Below are 23,824 nucleotides of genomic sequence, written 5' to 3'. Positions count from 1 at the left end.
GTTAGAAGATGCAAAAATTGATATCAGTTTTGACTTCGCACTTGTTCTTCAGCAGTAAAACGAAAAGCAATCGTAAAGTGTCGCTTTACGGCTTAATGCTACGACCTTCTTGACCAACATATGTTCTGTTTTTTGAATAAAATTGAAAATTAATTGAAATTGCCGCTTTGTACGCTCTTCGTCATTCTTGCATCCATGTGCATGTCACAGTTGTTACACGGGTTTTGATTGCAATAAGTATGATCAATACTACAGAATAAAATTCTTGATAAATTGTAAAAATTATTTCTAAAATTCCACAAATCACAATTTGGTTTAAATTTGATGTGGAAAGTTTCTTTCGTTGTCTTTGTTCAGTATACCCTGTTTGAAGTTGCAGAAGTTAAATAATCGATCATAATGCATTTCACATCAACAATCCCCAACAGATACCTTAAGTAAGATTAATTTAAAAGACATAATCAATCACCTGTCTATGTCAAGACCTAACTAGGGTACTGGCTACTGACCGTCGCGGAAATTTTCCAAATGCATTACTTTCGGTTCTTATTCAGAGTTTCTATGTTGATCTATTATCGGTTTTCTGGTGATAGTAACTGACATTGGTTGCATAATGGCAAAGGCGCCGCTACGGGTATTTCTAAGATAGCTGACATATATCTGCAGTTCTGTTTTGTGATAAGCGCAAACTGCACTTTATGGTAGTAAACTTACGTTACTTACATTTTTTTGTTCTAAATAAAGGTTTTGTATCCTGTTGGAAACAATTATACAACGTGAGGTCAAAACCAGTTTTAATTGTTCGATACAATTCGTTTTTTTGACGTAGAACTACGTTTTACTCTAGCCTACCACACAGGGATGCAAACTGAAAAACTGGGACGAAATTTGTTCCTTTTCAAATGCTTATAGGTCGGTTGGTTTTCAACCGATTTTCTCCATTCTCGCAGCAATGTTGTTTGAATCTACGAACTATTGCACTATTGAAAATTGGCAAGCCTTGTTGAAATAAAAATGACGTCCTCTGATTGGTCGCTTGCTGGCTCTGATTGGTCGCTTGCTTGCTGTGTGTATGATATGGTATGCTGTGTGTATGATATGGTATGCTGTGTGTATGATATGGTATGATGTGTGTATGATATGGTATGATGTGTGTATGGTTTGATGATATGGTATGATGATATGGTATGATGATATGGTATGATGTGTGTGTGTGTGTGTGTGTGTGTGTGTGTGTCTATATGATATGGTGTGGTATGATGTGTGTGTGTGTGTCTGTATGATATGGTATGATGTGTGTGTCTATGATATGGTATGATTTGTGCGTGTGTGCTGTGTATGGTTTTTAACTCGGCACGTTCTGGTAACTGCTGAATCCGGTTCAAGAAGTTCACAAACCTTCATAAGTAGACATTATAATTCATTACCCAAGTAAAAATATTGGTTTTAACAAAGTTTTATAACGCTCAATACAGCCAAAAAAGCACTATAAAACTTTGATAAAACCAGTTGTATTACTAGGGTAATGACACACTCAATGCATTTGTGTATATTTTACGTAGTTCTACGTCATTTATGCGGTCGTGTCTTGATACAACCTCCTACTATTAGACCTAATCTATTACAAACAATTGATTCGACAAGTACGTTTACAACAAGCAACATGAAAAAAATAGATTTTTGAAAATATTATATAACAGTATGTATGTACTTAAAAAAAGCAATACCCCTCGTAATACAGGTGCACCATGTACAACATTGCAGTATAATAACGTTTCACATGGGCCATGAAATGACTGAACATTTTGTGGAACTGAAAACTGGTTTCAAATACCGAATGTGATTTAATAAATAGGAGAAAAACTGGTATTTTTGATATTTAAAGTAGCATTTGGATATTGTAAATACGCCTGCTACATCAATTCCCAACTACATAAATATCAACTGGATAATTTAAGAGTGTTTCCTTAGTCGAAGTCGAGTTTCCATACCGGCCAGCAACCTACAGACCACTTCTGCAACAAGGAAGCAGCGAAACGTAATTTGTTCACCACCAACCGAGGTGAGATGTAACAATACACCACACTAATCAGCGTGGACTTAAGGTCTCACTTTGTTTCTTCCTACACTGTTCCTATATTTCAACTTGAGAACTTTATGTAAAATCATTTTTGTTCACCTGTTAGAGATTCTTAGCGGAAATAGAAACCCTTCTTAACATATATTTGAAACCTTTTGAACAATAATTCCAGTTCATGAAGAAGGAATTCGTCTGCTTTCTATATCAAAGTACATTCTGCGAAGGTAAAAATGAAACCGACTTAGATGTTACATCAGATTTCAACTGGTATTAATCGTTTCACCACTCAATGGATTGCGATTCTCTGTATGTTTTCGGATGGCTACAATCTAAAACAATTTTGTGACATGTTACTTAACATTATTAGCAGTGAAAATGAATAAAAAGCGTAAAGATCGACTAGGCCAACTAATGTTCGCTTTTATGAGCCTAGGCTTAAAAGTTTGTGGCAATCCACTTTCTCAATCAATTTGAAATTTTGCTGTTGGAATGAAATTGATATCTAAAAGGAGAACGCAATGCAAATAGGATACCACACACTTAATTTATCACGGTAAACTTTCCAACAGCTGATCGATCTCGGTGTTTCTTGTTGCAAAAGTCAGCAACACATTTCGACGAACATTTAGCAAATATATCGATCTACCAGCAAGTATTGAAATTTCAATTGTCAATATTTCGCTTAATTTCGCTGTTTAGCTCTCGGCAATTAAATTTAAGTATGTAAAGCCGAATCCTACTTTAGATCTTAATCAGCAAAACATGGCTTATAAAAATATGAAACATTTTTAATTTTAAGTATTCAAGCAAAAGACAATGTTTTAATTGCTACAAAAAATTGACGCTGTTCCACGGTAACATTGCACGATAAAACTAAAGGGTGTTACGGTAACAAAATGGTTAACTTCAATTTACCGTATTATTTTTATCGTGTATCAAAAAAAACCTGAACACCCCTTATTTTAAAGATGTGTGTGTATATAGTATCATTTCTTATGTTTGATTTTGACATTTGCTCTACATTCGTTAAAATGGCGTCGAAACAAGAGTAGCCCGCATCAAAATTTAATTCGCGTATCGCAAAAATCCGAACTACTCGCACGCCAAGTTGGCAAAATCGTTGAATGTGACCAAATCAATCGTCACCAATGTAATAGAAGTCTTTAAAGAACATTCTTCGACTGCCAGGTAGACAGGATCGGGGGAAAAAAATTCTAAAGGCAAAGTTTGCGAAGAAATGTCTCGTGTGGCAGTCCAACTAATAGTATGGTTTGAAAAGCAACATTTTCATCGTGAAACGGAAATTTAGGTGTTGGAGTGCCTAACGAACGTCTGTTGCCTTTCCTCGAGCAACACAGTTGTTCAGTTCTGTTTGGGCTATTGTCAAGCGGAACCTCAGGAAGACACGAAAGACAGTTGTCAACGAGACGCAATTCAAGGCCAACTGGCATTCTGCGGCGAATAAGGTGCCCAAGAAGGCTATACAACACTTGATGGAAGGAGTCAAGAGAAAGGTCCAGTAATTCGCATTTGCTAAAATAGGAAGCTTGAGACAATATATTTCCTTTATTTTGTACGAATTCAACTTGATAAAGAAGCATGATTTGAATTTTAATTAAAATACTACAAGGTATACGGCCCTAGGGGTTGTATGAAATGGTGACGTAGGACAATATAAATATTGATTTTAACTCTTGTTTAACATATTTCACTGTGCCTGTTATACACCGTGTATCTCACACGGGTACAAGGCTCCACTTGCTATCGTGTAAAGAACAAGAATGCAGTTGAATTTTCTACACGCAGTCTTCTGTATCGAGTTGAGCGTAGATTTTTGCAATGAAGGCGGAGCGACGCAGATTCGAGAATGAAGGCCTAAACACAATGGGTACGTTGCAGCTGCGTTTGCGGCAATTTGACAGTTAGTCCATACATTTTCTGTCAAATTGACGTCAACGCAACGCAAACGTATCTATTGTGTTTGGGCCTTGAGAAACGAAACAAAACACCTTCAATACTACTGAATTATTATCATGAGCACCTGAAGAAAATGTGTGCTTTTCTAAGGCAAGATTTGGCCTGGTTTTATGCATTATCGATATTAGACCGATAAAGGTGTTTAACTGGGTACAAAGGAACAATTGAACCGGAAAATCACCCAATTCAGCAGTGAAATTTTTTGAAATGAGGGTTATATCTTGTTGCAATTAACTATTCATTATTTGATCTGATTCATTAACTGATTCCATAATTTTCAAATGGAAATGCGTGCTACAGAACGCTGATGATCGCACCACCGGTAGTATCGAATATTTTGCTTGGCCGCACATAACAAATTTGCTCTTCGCTCTGCCCTCCGGTAGTTGTGCCTCTAAAATATCCTGCAGTATACGATGATACCTGTTGCTGTCTAAGGCAACATAAAGGTAAGTGGTGTTCTGCAGTGCCTGAAAGTTGACTCGAAGGCAGCTCTCGTTTCCTAATGCCACGTACCTCTTACAGCCATACTCCACTCGCTACCGTGTGACGAACAAGAATGAAGCTGAATTTCCTACGCGCAGTCTTTTATATCGAGTTGAGCGTAGATTTTTGCGTTGAAGGTGTGGCCACGTAATCTCGAGAAAGAGAAACGAAACGAAACACTTTGTTGAGTCAGAATATGTAGGCAGTGCAAATTATTCCGTCCATGTTATTTTTATCCGTGCTCGGGAAGCAAAGCAATAGGGAGGAAAATGTATGGGAAAGCTTGACCTTGGAACTTTTCATCTATTTTCATAATTAAGCAGTAAAGCAACAATGTTAAACATTATATCAAACAATTATCACACATTTTATCCATCCACCGACACATAAATGACTAAGATGCATTAAGTCGTTCGCTTACACCTTCTATAGCATTGTTCGAAGGCAATACAAGACAACACTTTGTTGTCTGCAATTGTTGCCAACAAGGCATTGGCTTTTCAAATATCAAGGACGAATGATAACCTCAAAATAGACAAATTGGCAACTTTCCTTTTTCGATTTTTTTAAAGAATTCTGCCTTTTTTAGTTGCAAAAAAAGTGCCTGAGTATTTGTGATAGCCAGCTTTATCCTGTTTGTTTATAAAAGCAAGTTTTATGTTTCATCTAAGTCTTCTACGGTTAGGCCCGGATTTAAGGGGAAGCGAATGCCCCGGGCCTATCGATTCGAGCCCCCCCCCCCCCCTTAGTCTTGGGGCAGACGTGAAACCAGAGTGAAGACCTTTTTTTTTCGTCACCTTCCAGCGTAACGTTACCTCTAAATATTTTAATATTTTAAAAAAATAGGGCCCCACTAAAATATCTGCCCCGGGCACCCCAGCACCTAAATCCGGCCCTGCCTATGGTAATAGTTTTCAAATTTCATCATAATTTTATTTACTTTCATTCATAGCCATTCATAGAAACAAAATAGTATAAATGCGAGTTGGTTTGACTAAAATGCAATACATGTTCAAACTTACCTTAACAATCAGACAAGAGCCGTATGTCAAGAAGTTGTCGCCATGCTGCTCGGTTCTGGGCTGCATTTCGTCAATATCGTTCACAAATAACTATTGGAATACGGTCGTTTCAATCTTCACGCCACGGTCGTAAACACAATAAATGATCAAGCAAACATCACATTCCAAAATGAAACACCCCAAAACAAAGTTAACCTACTTTGAGTTTTTCCACTTTTAATCAGGTTTGAAGTAGATTTACTCCTATGTGCATCGTGCACTCTGCGCTCCTTTAGCGATTAACACAGAGCTATCGCCCGACATCCTCACGACGTAACCGACCCACCACAGCCTATTGACATTCACCAGGTCCCTTTGCAGAGCTGGTTCTCTCCAAGCAGCGCGTGCAGCTTATGGTTCATGCACCTTTGCCTTCTCCATCATCTGTCTGTACTCCATCGTAGATAGTTCGCAGCACCTTTCGTTCGAAAACTCCAAGGGCATTCAAGTCCTCCGCGAGAAGCGTTGTTGTCTCGATTCCGTAGAGGACTACCCATCAATCGAAGTGTCTTCCGAAGTGCAAAGTGTGAACAATTTCCAACCCACAGGCGTCTCTGGATTTCTTTATTATGTTATTGTCGGTGGTCACCAGTGACTCCAAATATAGAACTCGTCGATCACCTCAAGCTCATCACCGTCTATGAGGAATTGAGTTGACAGGCTGATGTTTTTCTTCTTGGAGCTTCTCGCCCGCATTTGTTTAGTTTTAAACGCTTATATACGTAGTCCGATTATTATAGCTTCTGCTTTCAGTTAGCCGTAGGTTTCCTCCGCCGTCGAAAGTTACGTGTTATGATGTCAAAGTCATCAGCAAAACCAAGAAGCTGAACCGATCTTGTGAAAATCCTGTTCGTTGTGGATACGTTATATTTACTAAGATATCTCGTATTGAAAAGATCTGGTCCGTGGTTATACGGGCTCCCCTAAAACCCGCTTAACACTTACCCCTGAACCTCCTGATTAATTTTACATTTACAATGTGATAGATGATTACCAGGATCTGTGAGTTGCCGTGAGATGCCGTGGTAGTTGCGGTACTCCAACATGCCGCCCTTATTGTAGCTGGGGCAGACGACTTCCTGCATCCCCTCGTCGGGTAGCCTTTCCTTCTTCCAAATTTTGTTCACTAGCCAACGCCTCTTTATTATATTTGAAGAGCATGTTGGTTTTTGCTGGCGGATTTGTTGTTCTTCAACTTCTCAATTTCACAACGAACTCAACGAACATGAGGAGCTGGTACTCCATCAGCTGCTGCCTGCGATTCTAAGTCAGTTCCTGTTCCACTTCTGCTAGCTGTATCGACACTTAGGTGTCCATCTAAGTGCTCCTTCCACCTGTCGGCCATCCCGTTGGCATCCATGAAAAGGGTCTCATACGCGTCGTTGCGCATGTCGGTTTGCGGTACATAGCCTCTGTGGTACTGGTTAACCGTTTCATAGAACTTCCACATATCGCTGACACGGGACAGCTGCTCGAGCTCCACTTGTTCACAATTTTCTTCATTACGCTTCTTTCGTCTAACAACCGTGGTCAAGTCATTCCATGGTCGTTTGTACTCGGCCTTGTGCTTTCTCATCTACTTACCCAATACATGTTCAAGTAGCTGGAAATACGCATACACTGATTGGTGACGGAAATTAAATAAATACAAATTGTGGAAGGGTGAAGATAAAATCACAGGACTGCAACGATCACAGTTTTTTTTAAACTAGGTCTAAGATTAGAATACTGCAAAGTCACAAAAATCACTAGGCCACAGTCTCCCAACCAACGTCTGAACTTCAAAAAAAAGTTTAGCTTTTGTATGCCAGTGTTATCGATGACAACGCTTGATTCAACAGGGGAACTGAATCATAAAAATCAATAAAATACATCGAGATCGTTAAATCAAAAGAGGTCACTTTATGTACCAACACAGCACCAACATGATCCAGAATAGCGCGGTTTCTTTAAATCTTGAAATTGTTCGGTATCTTAGGCATCTTAGAAGATTGGTAAACGACTGGGCAATGCATACCAGTAGTGCAACGACTTGAGGCTAGTGATGCTTCGCTGCAGCCAGGAGTAGGGCTGTCCGTATAGACCGTTCCGATAATTATAAATACACTTACGATCAACCGTCATTTCAAATAACGTGCAGTATTCAACCAAACGTTGGCTGCGTCCTGTTGTTTACATCCAAAAGAAACAGATGCTGTCATTTTTTCTATCATTTAGTGCGAAATTTTGAAAATGCGTGGCCTTTCTCCCGAGCAAAAAAGCGAATTGTGCACAAATGAGGCACCGTGAGTGGTCTTTCTATAAGAAAATTAGCCAGAGAAGAAGGTATAAGTGTCGGAGCAGTTCAAACCACATTGCGGAAGTATTGTGAAGAGTGCACATTTACTGATGCCCCAAGACGTGGTAGAAAACCCGGGCCTGTTGATCCCACAATGGACAAAAAGGTTAAGGAATACTACAAGCGGCATCCTTCAGTATCAGTACGAGATGTGGCGAGAAAGCTCGGAACCTCGGCGAGTAACGTTATGCGTGCCAAGGGAAGAATGGGTCTGCAGACCCGTCGGAAGCAGAAGCAGCCAAAACGAAATCCAAAACAAGCTGAATCTGTGAAACCAAGAGCTCGGAAGCTTTATGACAAACTTCTGACCAAAAAAATGGGGTGTGTTATCATGGATGACGAAACCTACATAAAACTGGATTATAAGACTCTGCCAGGACCGCAATTTTATACATCACCGAAGAGAAAGGATGTCCCTGTACCAGTGAAAGCCATTAACACTGAAAAATTCGGCAAGAAAGTAATGGTTTGGCAGGCCATTTGTGAATGTGGGAAAATATGTCGTCCATTTATTACGAATGACACAATGAATGGTAAAATTTACGTGAAAGAGTGTTCGCAGAAAAGGTTGTTACCCATGGTTAAGCAGCATAACAATCCTCCAATCTTTTGGCCCGATCTTGCTTCCTGCCATTACTCTAAGGATGCACTAGGGTGGTATAAAACAAATAATGTCACATGTGTTCCAAAGGAGATGAATCCTCCAAACTGCCCTGAAATTCGCCCTGTTGAAACTTTTTGGGCTTTGACCAAGGCAAAGCTGAGGAATATGTCAAACCAGCGGACAATGTTGAAAAATTTAAAAAAGATTGGCTTAAAGTGGTAAAAATGGTCGGAGAACACACTGTGCAAAAGCTTATGAGTAGTGTTAAGTGAAAAGTTAGAGAACTCGCGTATCTCACGAAAAATAATCTCAACTTGAATTGAAACTGGAAAGAAAACACTTATTATCTATATTTCAGAATAAAATGACCCGAAAATCCTTTTTTTTTTGTTTTATTCCAGAAAGAAGATGTATTTATAATTTTCGGAACAGTCTATAGGACCTATTTTGCACGTCGGAACATTCGGAAGCACACCTGTAGACACCTCAATGAAGAGATCTGCTCCCAGATCAACCACATGCTGATCGACGGTCGGTCTTTTCAGATGTCACCGAGGTTTGGTTTTTTTCGAGGGCTAAACGTCGATTTAGATCACTATTTCGGGGAAGACAAGTTTCGCGTCCGGCTGTCTAACATATTCAAATCAAGATCGAAGAGGTTGATACGTCCGAACATCCAGAGGTTATCAACGGAAAGAGTTGTTGCAAAGTTTCCGCCCAAAGTTGATGTACGAATCGATAAACCAGTTGCAGTGGACCTGACAGGCAGTGAAACAGCGCGAGAGATGATAGGCATGGTAGTGATAACCACGCACAGTGGGTGGTTTGATGCTGAGTGTCTAGAAGTGACTGACGAAAAAAACAGGCCTACGCTAACACATTAGGAGCAGCTAATCGTGTAACAAATCAGATGTGGGAGAGATTCCAAGAAGCTAGAGCTGCCGAAAAAGGGCTTCACTACCACAAGAACCATCAACTATCGCGAGCTGCTTCACCAGGCACGAGACAAGAAGCGTCTATAGACCGCATAACGGAATTAGGGACCTGACCGTGCCAGTTTCTGTCATGTGTAATGGCAGGGAACGGAATCTGATTACAGATAAGTCATACAGATAAGTCTGTAAGTGTTCAATGATGAGGAAACTAAAAGAGTCGTCGAAGGAAAATTGGTAAATACCAAGGCAGAATTCCGAGCGGGACGACCTACAACAGACCAGTTATTCACCTTGAAACAGATTTTCAACAAGTTTCAAAAACACAACGTGAACCGCGATGTGAAGTGACGGATTGCGGGCTTATTACATTGGACGTGAAAGGAAGCCGATCAAAGGGCGCTTGGGGTCTTCGGGAGTAGAATTTTGCCATCAATACTCGGTGGTAAACGAAAAAAAACTGGAGTATGGTGCAGGCGCTTCAATCACGTACTGTACGAAGTATACAAACAAGCTGATATTGTCAAACTAACGAAACACGGCAGGTTACAGTGGCTAGTCACGTAGCACGTATGGCGGATAAGCGACCGGTAAAAATAAAATTCAATATAGACCCGAATAGAAGCCGACGACTTAGAGGCAGACTCCGCACGCGTTGAATGTGTGGTGTCGACAAGGATGCCCAAGCAGTTCACAGGTACGTAGTATTATTATTTGGTGGCGTAATGTCTAACGGAACGAGTTGTATAAAATTTGAGAAACAGGCTTTAAAAGGTATTTTTCAATTCTCGAAGAATTTATGTAACATGAAATGCTCATGGGATGTAAACAATGTAGACATAAGCGCTATTAGCTTTGAAAAAGTGTGTGAACCGTAAACTATTGCAGTGGCGTGTTTCGCCCCGACTGGGTATTTTATCCACAGTTCCCATATATTTTTAACTTACATGAAATGAAATCACACGGGGAATCACACGTCAAATCATTTCGATGCTATTTAAGAATACGTTTTTCCTAGAAAGGTTGGGGAATCACATGTCCAAACAACTCAATGCCTCGTGATAAAATACGTTTTTTTTGTTGTTGTCTGAAACGGTGTATTGGACGCTTTTAAAAAAACCCTTTTGCTAGCAGAATAATCATTTTTCCAAAATAAATAGATTTTTTTGCGGATCTTTTGTAACCCGATCAAAAATCTGTAATTCTCATTAGTATCGTACATTTAATGAACTACACTACCTATGCTTCATTTAGTGGTCAAAAAGTGAAATTGTGACCGCTCTGAGATACGACTTCCAGAAGTCCGATTGAGCTGAAATTGTGAATGGAAACTTCATTTGAGAAGACGAAACTTATTCTTTGGCGCCCTATACTATACATTAATACCTGGCTGCCTATGTAAAATGATAAGAAGTTCTAATTCCGAAACAGAATTTAGCACCTGGGCTTTACTTACTCTATGTAAGTAGCCTACTGTTATTGTACATTCCAAAACAACAAAATTACCTTGATATCACAAAGTTATAAAACCAATAAAAAATCCAGGTTTACAAATTGGTTTTTGATTGAACTTCGATCTGCCCTAAACTTCTTGATGTCCTAGCCATGGTGTTTTTTCCTTGTAAACTTTTGATTACAACTAATGCACAGTCAGTTTTTAGATAAAACTAGCTGACCCGGCAAACTTCGTCCCGCCTATTTTTGTGTTTAATTTAATAATTTTCAACATTCCAAATTCATTGATTTTTTGCGATTTGTTTATATCGTTTGAAATTATTGGTTTTATCGGAATGACAACATCCTCGACTTTTGCCTTTAAAACATCACCTCTATTCCGGAACTACTCAAATTGGGTGGTATCCAGTTATTATCGTTATTTTCCAGGAACTGAAAGTGGTCATCTTCGAATTCAAGATGGTGTCCAGGGTCAATGCCTGGCTTCTATACATTATTTCGATTACGGAAATTTTCGGAATACTACATAGTTTTCGGCTGTTTCCCAGAAGTTGCCATCTTACAATTAAAAATGGTGTCTGAGGTCAATTTTAGCTCCATGCATCATTCTGGTTAAAGAAACACTCATATTGGGTGGTATTTGGTCACTTCAGGTTATTTTTCAGAAACCGGAAGTCACCATCCTGGATTTTAAAATGACATTTGAAGACAATTTCTGGCCCCTGAGCGTCATTCTGGTTTAAGAAACACCCATAATTGATGTTATTTAGTCGGTTTCGGCTGTTTTCCAGAAACCGGAAGTCACCATCTTAGAATTCAAAATAGTGTCTGTGGTCGATTCTAGCTCCTGTGTATCATTCTGGTATCGAAGCATCTAATTGGATGGAAATCGGCCATTTTTGGCTGTTTTTCAGAAAGCGGAAGTCGCCATCTTGGATTTCAAAATGGTATTTGGAGACAATTTCTGGCCTCTGAGCGTCATTCTGGTTGAAGAAACACTAATATTGGGTGGTATTTGGTAATTTTCGGCAGTTTCCCATTCACCGGAAGTCGTCATCTTACAATTCATAATATTGTCTGAGGTCGATTTGTGGCTTCAGTGCATCATAACAATCCCGGAAATATCCATATTGAGTGTTATTTGGTCATTTGCCACTGTTGTTTAGGAACCGGAAGTCGCCATGTTGGATTTCAAAATGGCATTTGGAGACAATATCTGGCCTCTGAGCGTCATTCTGGTTAAAGGAACACCCATATTTGGTTGTTTTAGGGTCATTTTCGGCAGTTTTACAATCACCAAAAGTCGCCATTTTGCAACTCAAAATGTTGTTTGATGTCGATTTGTGGTTTCAGTGCATCATCACGATTGAAATCGAAAAAAACAATATTGGGTGGTATTTGGTCATTTCTCGCTGTTTTTCAGAAACCGGAAGTCGCCATCTTGGATTTCAAAATAGTATTTGAAGACAATTTCTGGCCTCTGAGCGAGCAACCGGAAGTCGCATCTTGAATTTTAAAATGATATTTGGAGACATTTTCCGGATAGAAACTGGAAGTTTCCATCTTAAATTTAACAATAGCGTCTGAAGTCAAAAATTTTTCTTGCTCTCAAAAACCTCAAAACATTATAGACATCTTTGTTACCCCTAAAAATATTCACCTGCCGAATTTGGTTCCATTTATTTGGTTAGTTCTCGAGATGTGCAGAAATTTGTGTTTCATTTGTTTGGAACCCCTCTCTCACATAAAAAGGAGGGGTGTCGAACCATTATAGACATATTTGTTACCTCTAAAAACATTTACATGCAAAATTTGGTTCTATTCGTTGGATTGGTTCTCGAGCTGTGTGAAATTTTTGTTTCTTTCGTATGGGACCCCTCCCTTTAAAAGGAGGAAGGGGTGTCAAAATGTTATGGATATATTTGATACCCCTAAAAACATCCACCTGCCAAATTTGGTTCCATTTACTTGGTTAGTTTTCGAGATATGCATGAATTTGTGTTTCATTTGTATGGGACCCCTCCTTTTCAGAAAAGTTAGGGTTGTCAAACCATTATGGATATTTTTGTTACCCCCAAAAACATCCACATACCAAATTTGGTTATCTTTACTTGGTTAGTTTTAGAGATGTGCAGGAATTCGTGTTTCATTTGTATGGGACCCCTTCCTTCCAGAAGAGGGAGGGGTCTCGAACTATCTTAGTCACCTTTCTCGGCTCCTAAAACCTCTATATACAACATTTCACGCCGATCGGTTCAGTAGTTTCCAAGCCTATATGGAACAGACAGACAGACAGAGCTGCATTTTTATATGTATAGATTTGAAGCATCCATCATTTCAAATTCGCCAGAAATGAATATCGGTAAACTATTATCACGAAATATTTATTACAAATCGTAACTCATCACAGAGACAACTAGGTCAAATAGAACTTTGAATAAAAGAAGTTTGTTTATACCTACTCAGAAATAGACTTGTTTTTTTTTTGGAATACCAAGAGCAAGAGTAATTTATTCATTCGCTTCGCTCAAAAAGAATGTTTATTCAAAACAAGTATTTCGAAACAAGTGTTTTTATTCCAGTATGTAGGACAATACTTCTATCCCTAAAACTGCGTTTACTTATTGCAAACACCGTTCGCACTGTAATTGCACGAGCCCTCCTTAAAGTCCCAGAAGAGTCCATCGTCGCATCGCTTCAGAATAGCCTTGCCCTTGTAGCACAGGTAATAGTGGCGGCAACTTCTCGGATGTTCAACCCAGTGAGCGGAATTATCCTGGCAGGAGACCGTCTTCGGGGTAAGGAATGGCTCATCAATTTCCTTGTACGGAGTGTAGTTTTTGCAGTGCGACAATTCAATTGGAGTGCACCAATTGTTGTCCGGATCCCAGTGAAGTCCTGTTGCGCAACTGTTTTCGTGTGGTTCTCCATTGTAGCAGTAATAGTACCTTTTATAGAGGAAATAATAATAGCATGTAAGTATTGTTAACATCTGATAGAAGAAAAAACATACTTTGCACAGTCTAATTTGTCAGCAATGAATATTATCTTATTGGGATCGTTGGTTTGTGGACAAATTCCAGATTCTAGAACGCATTCTGCGTGAATAGGGAAAGTACACTGTTGCGATTGCGAGTCGTAGTGAAGCCCAGGCGCGCAATTTTGAACCACAGGAATACCATCGAAACACATCACATACTTGGTACAGCTGTACTTATGGGGAATGCTTGAAACACCGGTTTCTGGACATTTGTACTCGCTAACAGGCTCATTAGGATTGACGTCTATTGGAACTGTGGGCGTAGTTTGGATTGTTGGTGGTGTTGTCCAAACGGGTTTTGCCACCGTAGTTGCTATGATGATTCCTTTCGTGCAATCAATCAGATCCATAGGCAAACAAATTCGCCTTATATGTTCCCAGTACAGCCCGCGTGGGCACTGATGGACCTCAAACTTTCCATTAAGACAGGAGTAATATCTGGAACAGTCTTTTGGATGCCTGAAAGAGCTTCCGTTACGGATTCCTACACACTCTGGGTCGGCCTGAATTGCGGCGTAGGCGCTGACTGCCAACGAAATTGTTACAATTACCACCAGCCTCATACTGCTTCTATTTTATGCAACAAACGTGTTCAGTTAGACAACTTTTGAATCCTACAGTTCACAGTTTCTAAAATCTACTGTTCAATGGAGACCTGCTCCAATTGCTTATATCCTTGACACAACAAACGAATCAGATGAGGCGATAAAAACTTTGCGCTATCGGTAAGTTAGTTAATGGAACAACTCGCTTTCGACTACTTATCTTTGCTGCAATTCTTTTCTGGGCGACTGCTTACACATGGCTCCAAAATTAATTGAAAACATATGTACGCCTAATTTAAAAAATGCACCATGTTTACCAATCGTGGTAAGAGACAAATGCATTTGTGACGACATTTTGCATTGCCAACAATCTTTGTAGACAAGGTTATGACATCTGATTCGTGATGCACAAAATATATAAAACCTATTGAATAATTTAATGAAGCGACAATTTCAGAATGCAATATTTGTGTTCAAACATATTGCTAGTTAACGAGATGGATCATCGTAAATTAACGTAGAAGAAAAGACGGCTACTCTCAAAATTGTGATCACGTCACGTCGATAGAAATCCCCAGCGATAGTTTCAGACAGTTACATTACATCTTTCGGATCCCACTAAACGTAGAGCATGACTTTTCCGCATCATTATCCCCTTTGGGCGTGGATGTCGAAGCTTGACCTACTTTTCGTCACTAGTTACTATATGATGTCAAAATCTTATCGCTGACTGTCACAGAAATATTTTCGATATTCCTTGGCCTTAACTCATTCTTATATCTTTTGGCTCTGAATGTTTTTCGAAATCTCTACTTTTAAACCGCGCAAACTATTCCCTGTGCGTTTGGTTAGCTACAGCATGTTCAACATGAACAGCAACTAAAATACGATGATTTTCGCGTTATGCGGAAATAATGAAGTAATACTATCCGAAAAAACATTTTTTAAGACACCAATGTCGACATGTATGAGAACGCATAGAAACCTATGAACATATTGGAAAAAGGTCATATGATGAAAAAGCTGCGCAAAATTTGGATAGTTGAGTAATGGCAACAAAAGATGCTGCTCGAAGGTCATACAAAAGACTTTCTCTTGTAAAATAGTACGATTTTCTTGGAAAGAAAACGGGACAAATGGGTTCAAAAAACGAGTCATTTGGGAAGAAAGATTGTTAATTTTTTTTAATTAAGGCTTTGATTACTTTGATGAACCTAGCGCATCTGTACAAAGAAGTACTTAGCTAATGATAAAATGAAATAAGCTTGTACGAAGATCGAAATTTTGCCTAGCAATTATCATGGCTCTCAACTCAACTTGCAATCGTGGGTTTTTATCAGTCCACATACCGTTTACGATAGAGAACACCCTCTCAAGTGGTGTGGTGATACCAAAAAGCACCTATGCAGCACGCTAGATTATTCTTCATAAAAATCTGATAACAGTAAAACTTTTCATTACATAAAAAACCTGATTAATGTGAGACCCTACTCTGGAAAATTGAAGAACAATGAGTTTTCTTTATTTGTTTTTCGGATGTTTAGAGTAAGGTGAAGTGTTTGAGTATTTTGGCTATTGATGGTATATTTAAAGATGTATTTAGCATGTCGTGGATGTATTACGATGATGGCAGTGTTTCTCTCCATGTTTCTTCAACTGGTGGTAAGTTTTTAGATTTGGTTAAAATTTTGTTTTAGCATGTGAAAATGAATTATCTAACTTTGTTACATAGCTGTTTTACGATATCTGAATTTTACAATTTTTTTAATGGTTTTTTAAATAGTAAATTTCCACAAAAAATAATTATTTTTTACTAAAATGGCCGTCATTTTTACAATTTTTGGAATTTTCAAAAACGGCTATGTAACAAGTTAGATAATCCGTTTCTACATGCTCAAACGAAATTTCAGATTTTCTGAGCAAAACTTACCACCAATTAAGTACTAACTTAGAGAGAGCATCCACGTTACCAGCTGCCAACAGCGTAATACTAACTATATTAGCAGTCACGATATGCAAAGTACATCTTCATATATACCTCAATGAATAGCCAAAATACCCGAACACTTCACTATACTTTAAAACCCAAACAAAAATCACGAAAATTCATTATTTTTTCACCTTCCAAAGTAGGGTCCCCTCTTAAGAACCTGATTACAGATAAGTCGAAGATTGTTAGGCGTTGAAAACAACCTTTGAGTTTACTATTGAACGGTGACGGAAACACAGGCATCGAAAGGAGCAGGGTGAGTATTGAGATTGGTGAATGCTGGTCACGAAGTAGAAAAAAAGTAGAAATAAGATAGAATTTCGAAACTATATCTGCCTAGTAAACGGTGAAATTTATTTTTTGCAGTAGGGTGCATTGAGATGAGAAGAAGCATCAGGTAAAAAAGTTGGCTTCGCAGATTGTTCCTAACCCCTGAGATACTATTTTCAATCATATACTACACCTATTTTAATCATAGCTGAAAATAACCTCCCTTAACAAACAATGTAGAAGATCTAAGACGTTCTCGCGTAACTTTTGATCCTAAGTAATAACACAGTGCAACAAAAATTGACTTTTTTCTCCATTGGTTTCTATATATAATTTTTTTGTGTATTCTGATGCAAAACCAAATTTCCCCGAGTTTGAACATATTTCAACTTGTGGGGCAACAATGGCGCCATTTTGAATTTTTGAGAAATCGGAAATTTTCGATGTTTTCTCGACGCCATTTTGTTTTAAGTCCAAATATCAAAATTCTAAGAGTTTGTCCCCATATTAGCAGCTTCTTACCCATCTTTAAAAAAAACAGATCGGACAAAAATTGAGCTCAAAACGGTGATTCTACGAAAACGGTTTTGGCATGGTTTCAGTATATTTCACAAAGCAAAATAATATCGAGTATGTCTGCGCATTATTGGTAATGCGCTGATATCTACGAGTGGTAGTCAAATTATGTCTTATATTGAGTAAAAAAGTCCCAGGAATCGATTGGTTGGTTTTTGATCTTCATAAAATGTCAGATCAGACACCTAACAATCCATTTCTGGGACTTTTTTTATTCAATATAAGATATAATTTGACTACCACTTTTAGATATTAGCGAATTACCAATTATGCTCAGAAATAATCAATATTATTTTGGTTTGTGAAATATACTTAAACCATGCCAAAACCGGTTTCGTAGAATCACCGTTTTGAGCTCAGTTTTTGTCCGATTTAAGATCTGTTTTTCTTAAAAGATGGGTAAGAAGATGGTTATATGTGGACAAACTCTTAGAATTTTGATATTAAAACAAAATGGCGTCAGAAAACATCGAAAATTTCCGATTTCTCAGAAATTTAAAATGGCGCCATTGTTGCCCCTTAGGTTGAAATATGTTCAAACTCGGAGAAATTTATTTTCGCATCAAACTTCATCAAAGTTATGCATAGAAAAAAATTGTTGCACTGCGTTATGAGAGATTCTCTTCCCTCTCACTCTAGATGGTAGTTGTCGCATGAGATACGCTTTGAGTGGAAGTCCCTCATTACCGACGGTGACGAGCAATGTATATTGGTTCGTTCCGGGTAAGGGCGAAACAAATTCCATTTCGGAACTTTGTGCCCATATAGCCATTACTCTCCTTTCCATAGCTTCCAACATCAACATCTGTGAAATTACTGTTGGTATTGACCATGCCCACGTTAATTTTAGATTTTTGCTGGTTTTTTTTTTATGGCGACGTGCTTCCCAACTATAGCGGCCCTGCAGTTGGATAAATTCCACTTCGTATTGAAATCATCCGCAAATAACAGCCATTTTACTGTAGTGGGTCGGCATAACTTCTGGCATCAATATGTTAGCAAACGGTAGCTGAATAAGTTTACTTTTAAGCATCGCCAGTAGCCAAATACCTGAAACAAAGGGTAAAGTTTTAGTACATTTCTTAATTCGCGTTCAAAAATAGCGTTCCCAGTGTACAATCTGAGAGAAATTGACACGGTGTTCTACAGAACTTCTGATAAAACTGGCAACATAACCTCATTTTCGTTCCCCAGTCATTGGGCTACGGATTCCCAGAGTTTCTGCTGGGTTGAAAGAAATGCCAATCTCAATGTTACTGCCAAGCGCTCTCTCGGTGAAGTAGCCTCCCGGGAGTTAGTATTCTGCCTTTTCATGCGGGGACCGACCTTCGCGGTATAAAAAAACAACGAAGACCGTATTTTACACACACACACACACACACACACACACAGATACACACACAGACACACAGACACAGACACACAGACACAGACACACACAAACACACACAAACACACACACACACACAGACACACAGACACACACACACACACACACACACACACACACACTAACACACTCACACACACACTAACACACTCACACACATACTAACACACATACTAACACACATACTAACACACACACACACACACACTGGCACGCATAAACACTTTTGTCTTTCTACTCAACGACTGTGAAAGGGTGCACAAGTTCCTACCCGCGAGTAGGCAGGGATCGTCTAACTACTCAGAGCTGTGCAGAAAATCTTCGTGCGTCTCGCAGATTTTTGTGCACGTCTCCAATATTTGGAAGGAGTAAGAGACGAAGGAGAGAGAGATTTTATACTTGAGGTCAGAGATCGGGTGCTACTCATTTTTTTGCGTGCAAAGCACACGCCGTTGGGAGACTGCACAATAATTTATAAAGAGACGAGTAAGAGCAGTTCGGATTGCACTGTACATTTCGTTTCCAAAGAGACAGGTAAGTGCAGTTCGCATCTCACAGCACTCTCTATCCGTCTCTTTCCGGAGATGTCTCTGTGCAATTATGTGCAATAAAAGCGTTCGAAACTTGCTACGAATGTTGCATTAAAATCTGTGTAGGGGGATGAGGGGCATAATAAGCACACGGGGTGAAATGGGCACCCCTCTTATATGCGAAACTACGCATTTTTTAATACAATGTGGTATGTGGAACTGTTCCGTAGTTACTACAGTATATCTTGATGTAGAACAAAAGTGATTTGTCTGTTTAAAACATGGAAATATACTGAAAAAATCAACTTGGTTCCCGGATGTTGGAAAAATTATTATTATTGCGCACTACAAAAAGCTTATACCGTCGTGCCTCAATCAAGTATGTAGACACATCAATATGACGTATGGGTCGTACCCCAAATTTCACTATCATTGACGTTTTGATTTTAAGCTATAATTAGTGTTAAAATCTCATATTAACTTTAACTAATTCGATAGGAGCGAAATGGTCACCTATAGTTGGGGTGAAATAAGACAAGGTGTGTTGTCACATACATTTACCTGAAATTCATCTCAGTAGACTTGTGAGACTTGTTCTGTTTCCATAGTCAGTGTTTGTTTACAGTGATGGTGCGAACATATATTAGAAAATCTTTGAAGCCAAATCGGTCAGAAAAAGGGACTGCAGGCAGAATTGGCCACCATAAGGCGCGACGGGACATTTACGAAACAAGCCGCCAAGTATCATGGCATCTCGCGACAAACGTTGGCCTATCAGTTGTACTTCTACACAGATATGTTCTATAAGAGTGCTCATTATGCCCCAGTGGGAAGCTCATTGTGCCTCACACATCCACTGATTGCTAGTTTTATAAGCATGAATCTAATTTGTGTTTTTCACTATTATACGATAAACTTTTCAATGCCCCTATTCCCCCTACGAGTCAGCAGGAAGCCGCAAACGGGCAAAATTTTTACACAGCACAGGCATAATCAGGGTTGCCACTCTCATTTTTAAATACATTTAACTACTGCACAAGAAATGTAAAGCTAGCTTAATTTTGTTGGTTTCGTTGGAAAGTCGAAAAAGTCCGTAATCAATGATATCTTTTGAACGTCGAATTATAGAGAATAAGAAGCACCTAGAAAATGAACAATTTCCTCTCTTAAATATGTGATAAACATGGGTTTTGTTGTTAACTAAATTAAGTTTTAAAGTCTACTGTACAAGATGTTCTTTGACGCCTCTTTATGTTTAGGTGCTATTTAACTTTAAAAGCATTACGCTGTGCCTTCATTTAGTGTTGTCAACATAGAAGCATACCTTTCAAAACAATAATATGCGTTGTACGGTTCATTTTTCATTTTTTTGAAAAGGTGTGATCCGCATCCTCATACAACACAGATAATCGTTATGCGTGAAAATGTCGAAAAATAAAATCTGTATAACTACAGATTAACCTGAATATGTGGCATCACTGGCTGTGATCAAAAACTCTCTCAACAAAGAGGCACACAAAACCCAAGAAATTTTCCGAGGTAGAAACTACCGTGACTGCGGGTAGTTCTGCGCAGCACGTTTTCCGCGCACTCATCTTAAAAAACTATTTTTCAACAGTAAATTTTACTAAAACACAGTTGATTTGTGTGCTTTACCATGTGCATAGCATAGTCTGCTATAATAGTACAGAGATTAGGTATGTATTAGTAAAATTTACTGTAGCAAACAGTTTTATAAGCTCAGTGCGCGGGAAAATGTGCTGCGCAGAATTACCCGCAGTCACGGTACGTCTTTCTGCACTATACTGGGGTAAATTCCGTGAGGTCTCCTGAACGACACGAAAGGGATCCGAACTGCTTTTACTCGTCTCTTTGGAAATTGATGTGCAGTCTGCCAACATCGTGCATTCTACTCGTAAAAAAAAAATGAGTAGCACCCGATCCCTGAGTAAGAGACATCTCCGGAAAGAGACGGATAAAGGGCTCTTCCAACTGCTTCCGTTCCGGGACCGGGCCGGGACCGAGTCGTGGCTGTTCCGCGTGTCGTCCGGGCTCGTTTGAGATTGATTGCATGCGTTCTTAGGAACGCATTCACACCGACGCGCCGTGCCCAGACCGGGGCAGCGTTGAGTTGCCGTCGTGCTGCTGCAGTGCGAGAGAAAAACTATCGTTGCCGACGATACTTTGTGTTGGCCGGAGAGTGCACGGAAGGCACTCGGGTGGATGCGTGTATGTTGTAGTGACATATTTCGCGCGGAGTGAGCTGCGGTATGAAAAAAATATAAAAGACGTTCTTTCACATATACACACCAACATTTCTCAGCCAGAGCGCCTCGCGGGCACGGTTCAAGCACGGCGCAGTGTGAATGCATGAAAAGTCCCGGACGAGCCCGGTCCCTGAGCGGAAGCAGTGGGAATAGCCCTTAAAGTGTGTTGTGACATGCTACCTGCACTTACTTGTCTCTTTGGAAACGAATGTACAGTGCAATCCGAACTGCTCTTACTCGTCTCTTTAGAAATTTATGTGCAGTCTCCCAACGGCGTGTGCTTTGCACGCAAAAAAATGAGTAGCACCCGATCCCTGGTAGGTGTAATGCACTGAAAGTATTCGACTAGGAGTGCTTGAAAAAACGTGCTCGAAAATAAAAATGCCTCCTTCACCTACCCGGTTTGCTTCGTTCACCGACAGCCGAGAATAGGGCGAAGAATCTGTAATGTATCGCATGCTGGAGCGAGTAGGGTATACGGCGCCGGATTTAAGGGGGACCCGGGCCACCACATTTTTTGGGCCCCCGCAAATCGAGAAAAAGTGTTTTTTCTCTATCAAAAATAAGATTCAATCAAAAGTTCGATTTGGAGCAAGAAAATTTGAACAGACCATTTCAATCTGGAACTTTGCTTCAGTGTTATTTTTCCCCGAGTACAATAGCACAACTACATCCATATGAGTTCACCATGGATTCTCTTGGAATGACACACATTAACACACCATTTGAATCGAAACAGCGCGCATGGTAGGTGAAGTAGAGAAAGAAATTAACCCACAAGGGATACCAAATGTGCCTTGCAAAATGCAGATTTTCAGAGTCCGTCCCACCTGTAGAAATATGAAATCGAGAAAACAGTTCGGAAAGATATTTTATTCACGCTCAGTTATTACTTAATTTAAATGAATTATTTTGACAATATTAATGCTAAAATAGAGTTTGCATACTAGCCTGCACTAGTTACGTTGTAAAAACCACTGAAATCATTGATTTCAGGATGAAAACCTTTAGTGTGACTGACTTGCCGTTACATTCTACCTCGAAGCGAAAAGTAACCGCAAGTCAGTCACATTGCCATGTTGATGCTTTAGTGCGTGTTGACGTGTTGTTATTCGTTGCCGTGAAAAAAATGTCGGCGGTGAAAAATCTCATGGTGTACGGAACCGATCAAAGCTCATCCGGTGAGGATTCGGATGAAGAAGCTGAAGCCGGGACTGTACAGATTAAAGTCTGGTTGAGGTTCGAGCATCACCTTTGGAGATATCTTGAAACGATTCCCTGGATTCTGATGGAAGTAATTTCGATACCGAAGATTTTCCAGATGGATACACGAATAAGCAAACCGAGAAAAAAATGGACTTGAATTCGTGTTAACAGATAATTGCTACACATATATTCATCACCAATTCCAACTAAAAAATCACAGGAGGGTTGTGTGCAAAGCCACGACCGTAAGTTGAAGTAGAATACTTTTACAAGAAAGATAACCCGGCTGCTTCGTGTCAGTCATTTTTTCTAGTAAATAAACGTTGACTAATCAGATCAATCGAATTTTGCGCTTCAACAAGGATTGACCATTCCCAATAATATAGTAAGTTGCTTGTCGTGGTTGGGGCTTGACAATTTTTAAATTTTGAGATAGTGAAAATTTTTCGGATGTCGTGCTCATGACTGAAGGAAAAGATAATTCAGTACGTTCTGAGACACGGAGATACAGTAAAATTCATAATTTTTGGGACTGTTCCTAAACCACGTGGTCATAAAGAGGGGGACGGAGGGGTTTGTCAAAAGACCACGAAAGGCCACGCATGGGGGTGGGGGGGTTAACGAAATGACCACGTGGTCTTTTTTTCTGACTTATAATTTATTGTTGCCACCAAGCCAAGAGCAAAAGCTTTTGCATTTTAGAAATATAGAATATACCGAATGTTTAAAAATAAAAATTAAAAAAATTTAAGCGAATTTTTGGCACTAGACAAATGAAAAGACCACGTGGTTAAAGTCGCAAGGGGGGAGGGGGTTTGGCCAAAATACCACGAAAGACCACAGGGGGGTGGTGGGGGTATAAAAAGGGATCATAATATGACCACGTGGTTTAGGAACGGCCCCTTTACATATTTAAGAATGTAAATTAACTCTAGAGAAAACATTAACTCTCCAATTATCAGGTTTTTACTTCATCCTGAAAACGGCAATTTGTTGTTCAATTCAATATCGGATAAGATACCGATCACATCTTGGCAGTATCACTGACAGTGCAAATAAAGTATTCCTTGTGATAAA

At 39.4% G+C, this 23,824-nt stretch overlaps 1 protein-coding gene across 1 annotated transcript; it reads right to left on the bottom strand.

Moving 5' to 3' along the window:
- Nucleotides 1-13,449: 13,449 nt before the first annotated feature.
- Nucleotides 13,450-14,613, bottom strand: LOC129724245 (protein obstructor-E-like). Its single transcript, XM_055678969.1, has 2 exons — nt 13,947-14,613; nt 13,450-13,881 (listed from the first exon to the last, which is right to left on the bottom strand). Exons 1-2 carry the CDS (start codon nt 14,534-14,536, stop codon nt 13,551-13,553), a joined length of 921 nt encoding a protein of 306 aa, XP_055534944.1. The 5' UTR covers nt 14,537-14,613; the 3' UTR covers nt 13,450-13,550.
- Nucleotides 14,614-23,824: the final 9,211 nt, after the last annotated feature.

Source organism: Wyeomyia smithii, chromosome 2 (assembly GCF_029784165.1).
Source record: "Wyeomyia smithii strain HCP4-BCI-WySm-NY-G18 chromosome 2, ASM2978416v1, whole genome shotgun sequence".
Lineage (NCBI taxonomy): Eukaryota > Metazoa > Arthropoda > Insecta > Diptera > Culicidae > Wyeomyia > Wyeomyia smithii.
This window is presented reverse-complemented; position numbering and strand designations above follow the sequence as displayed.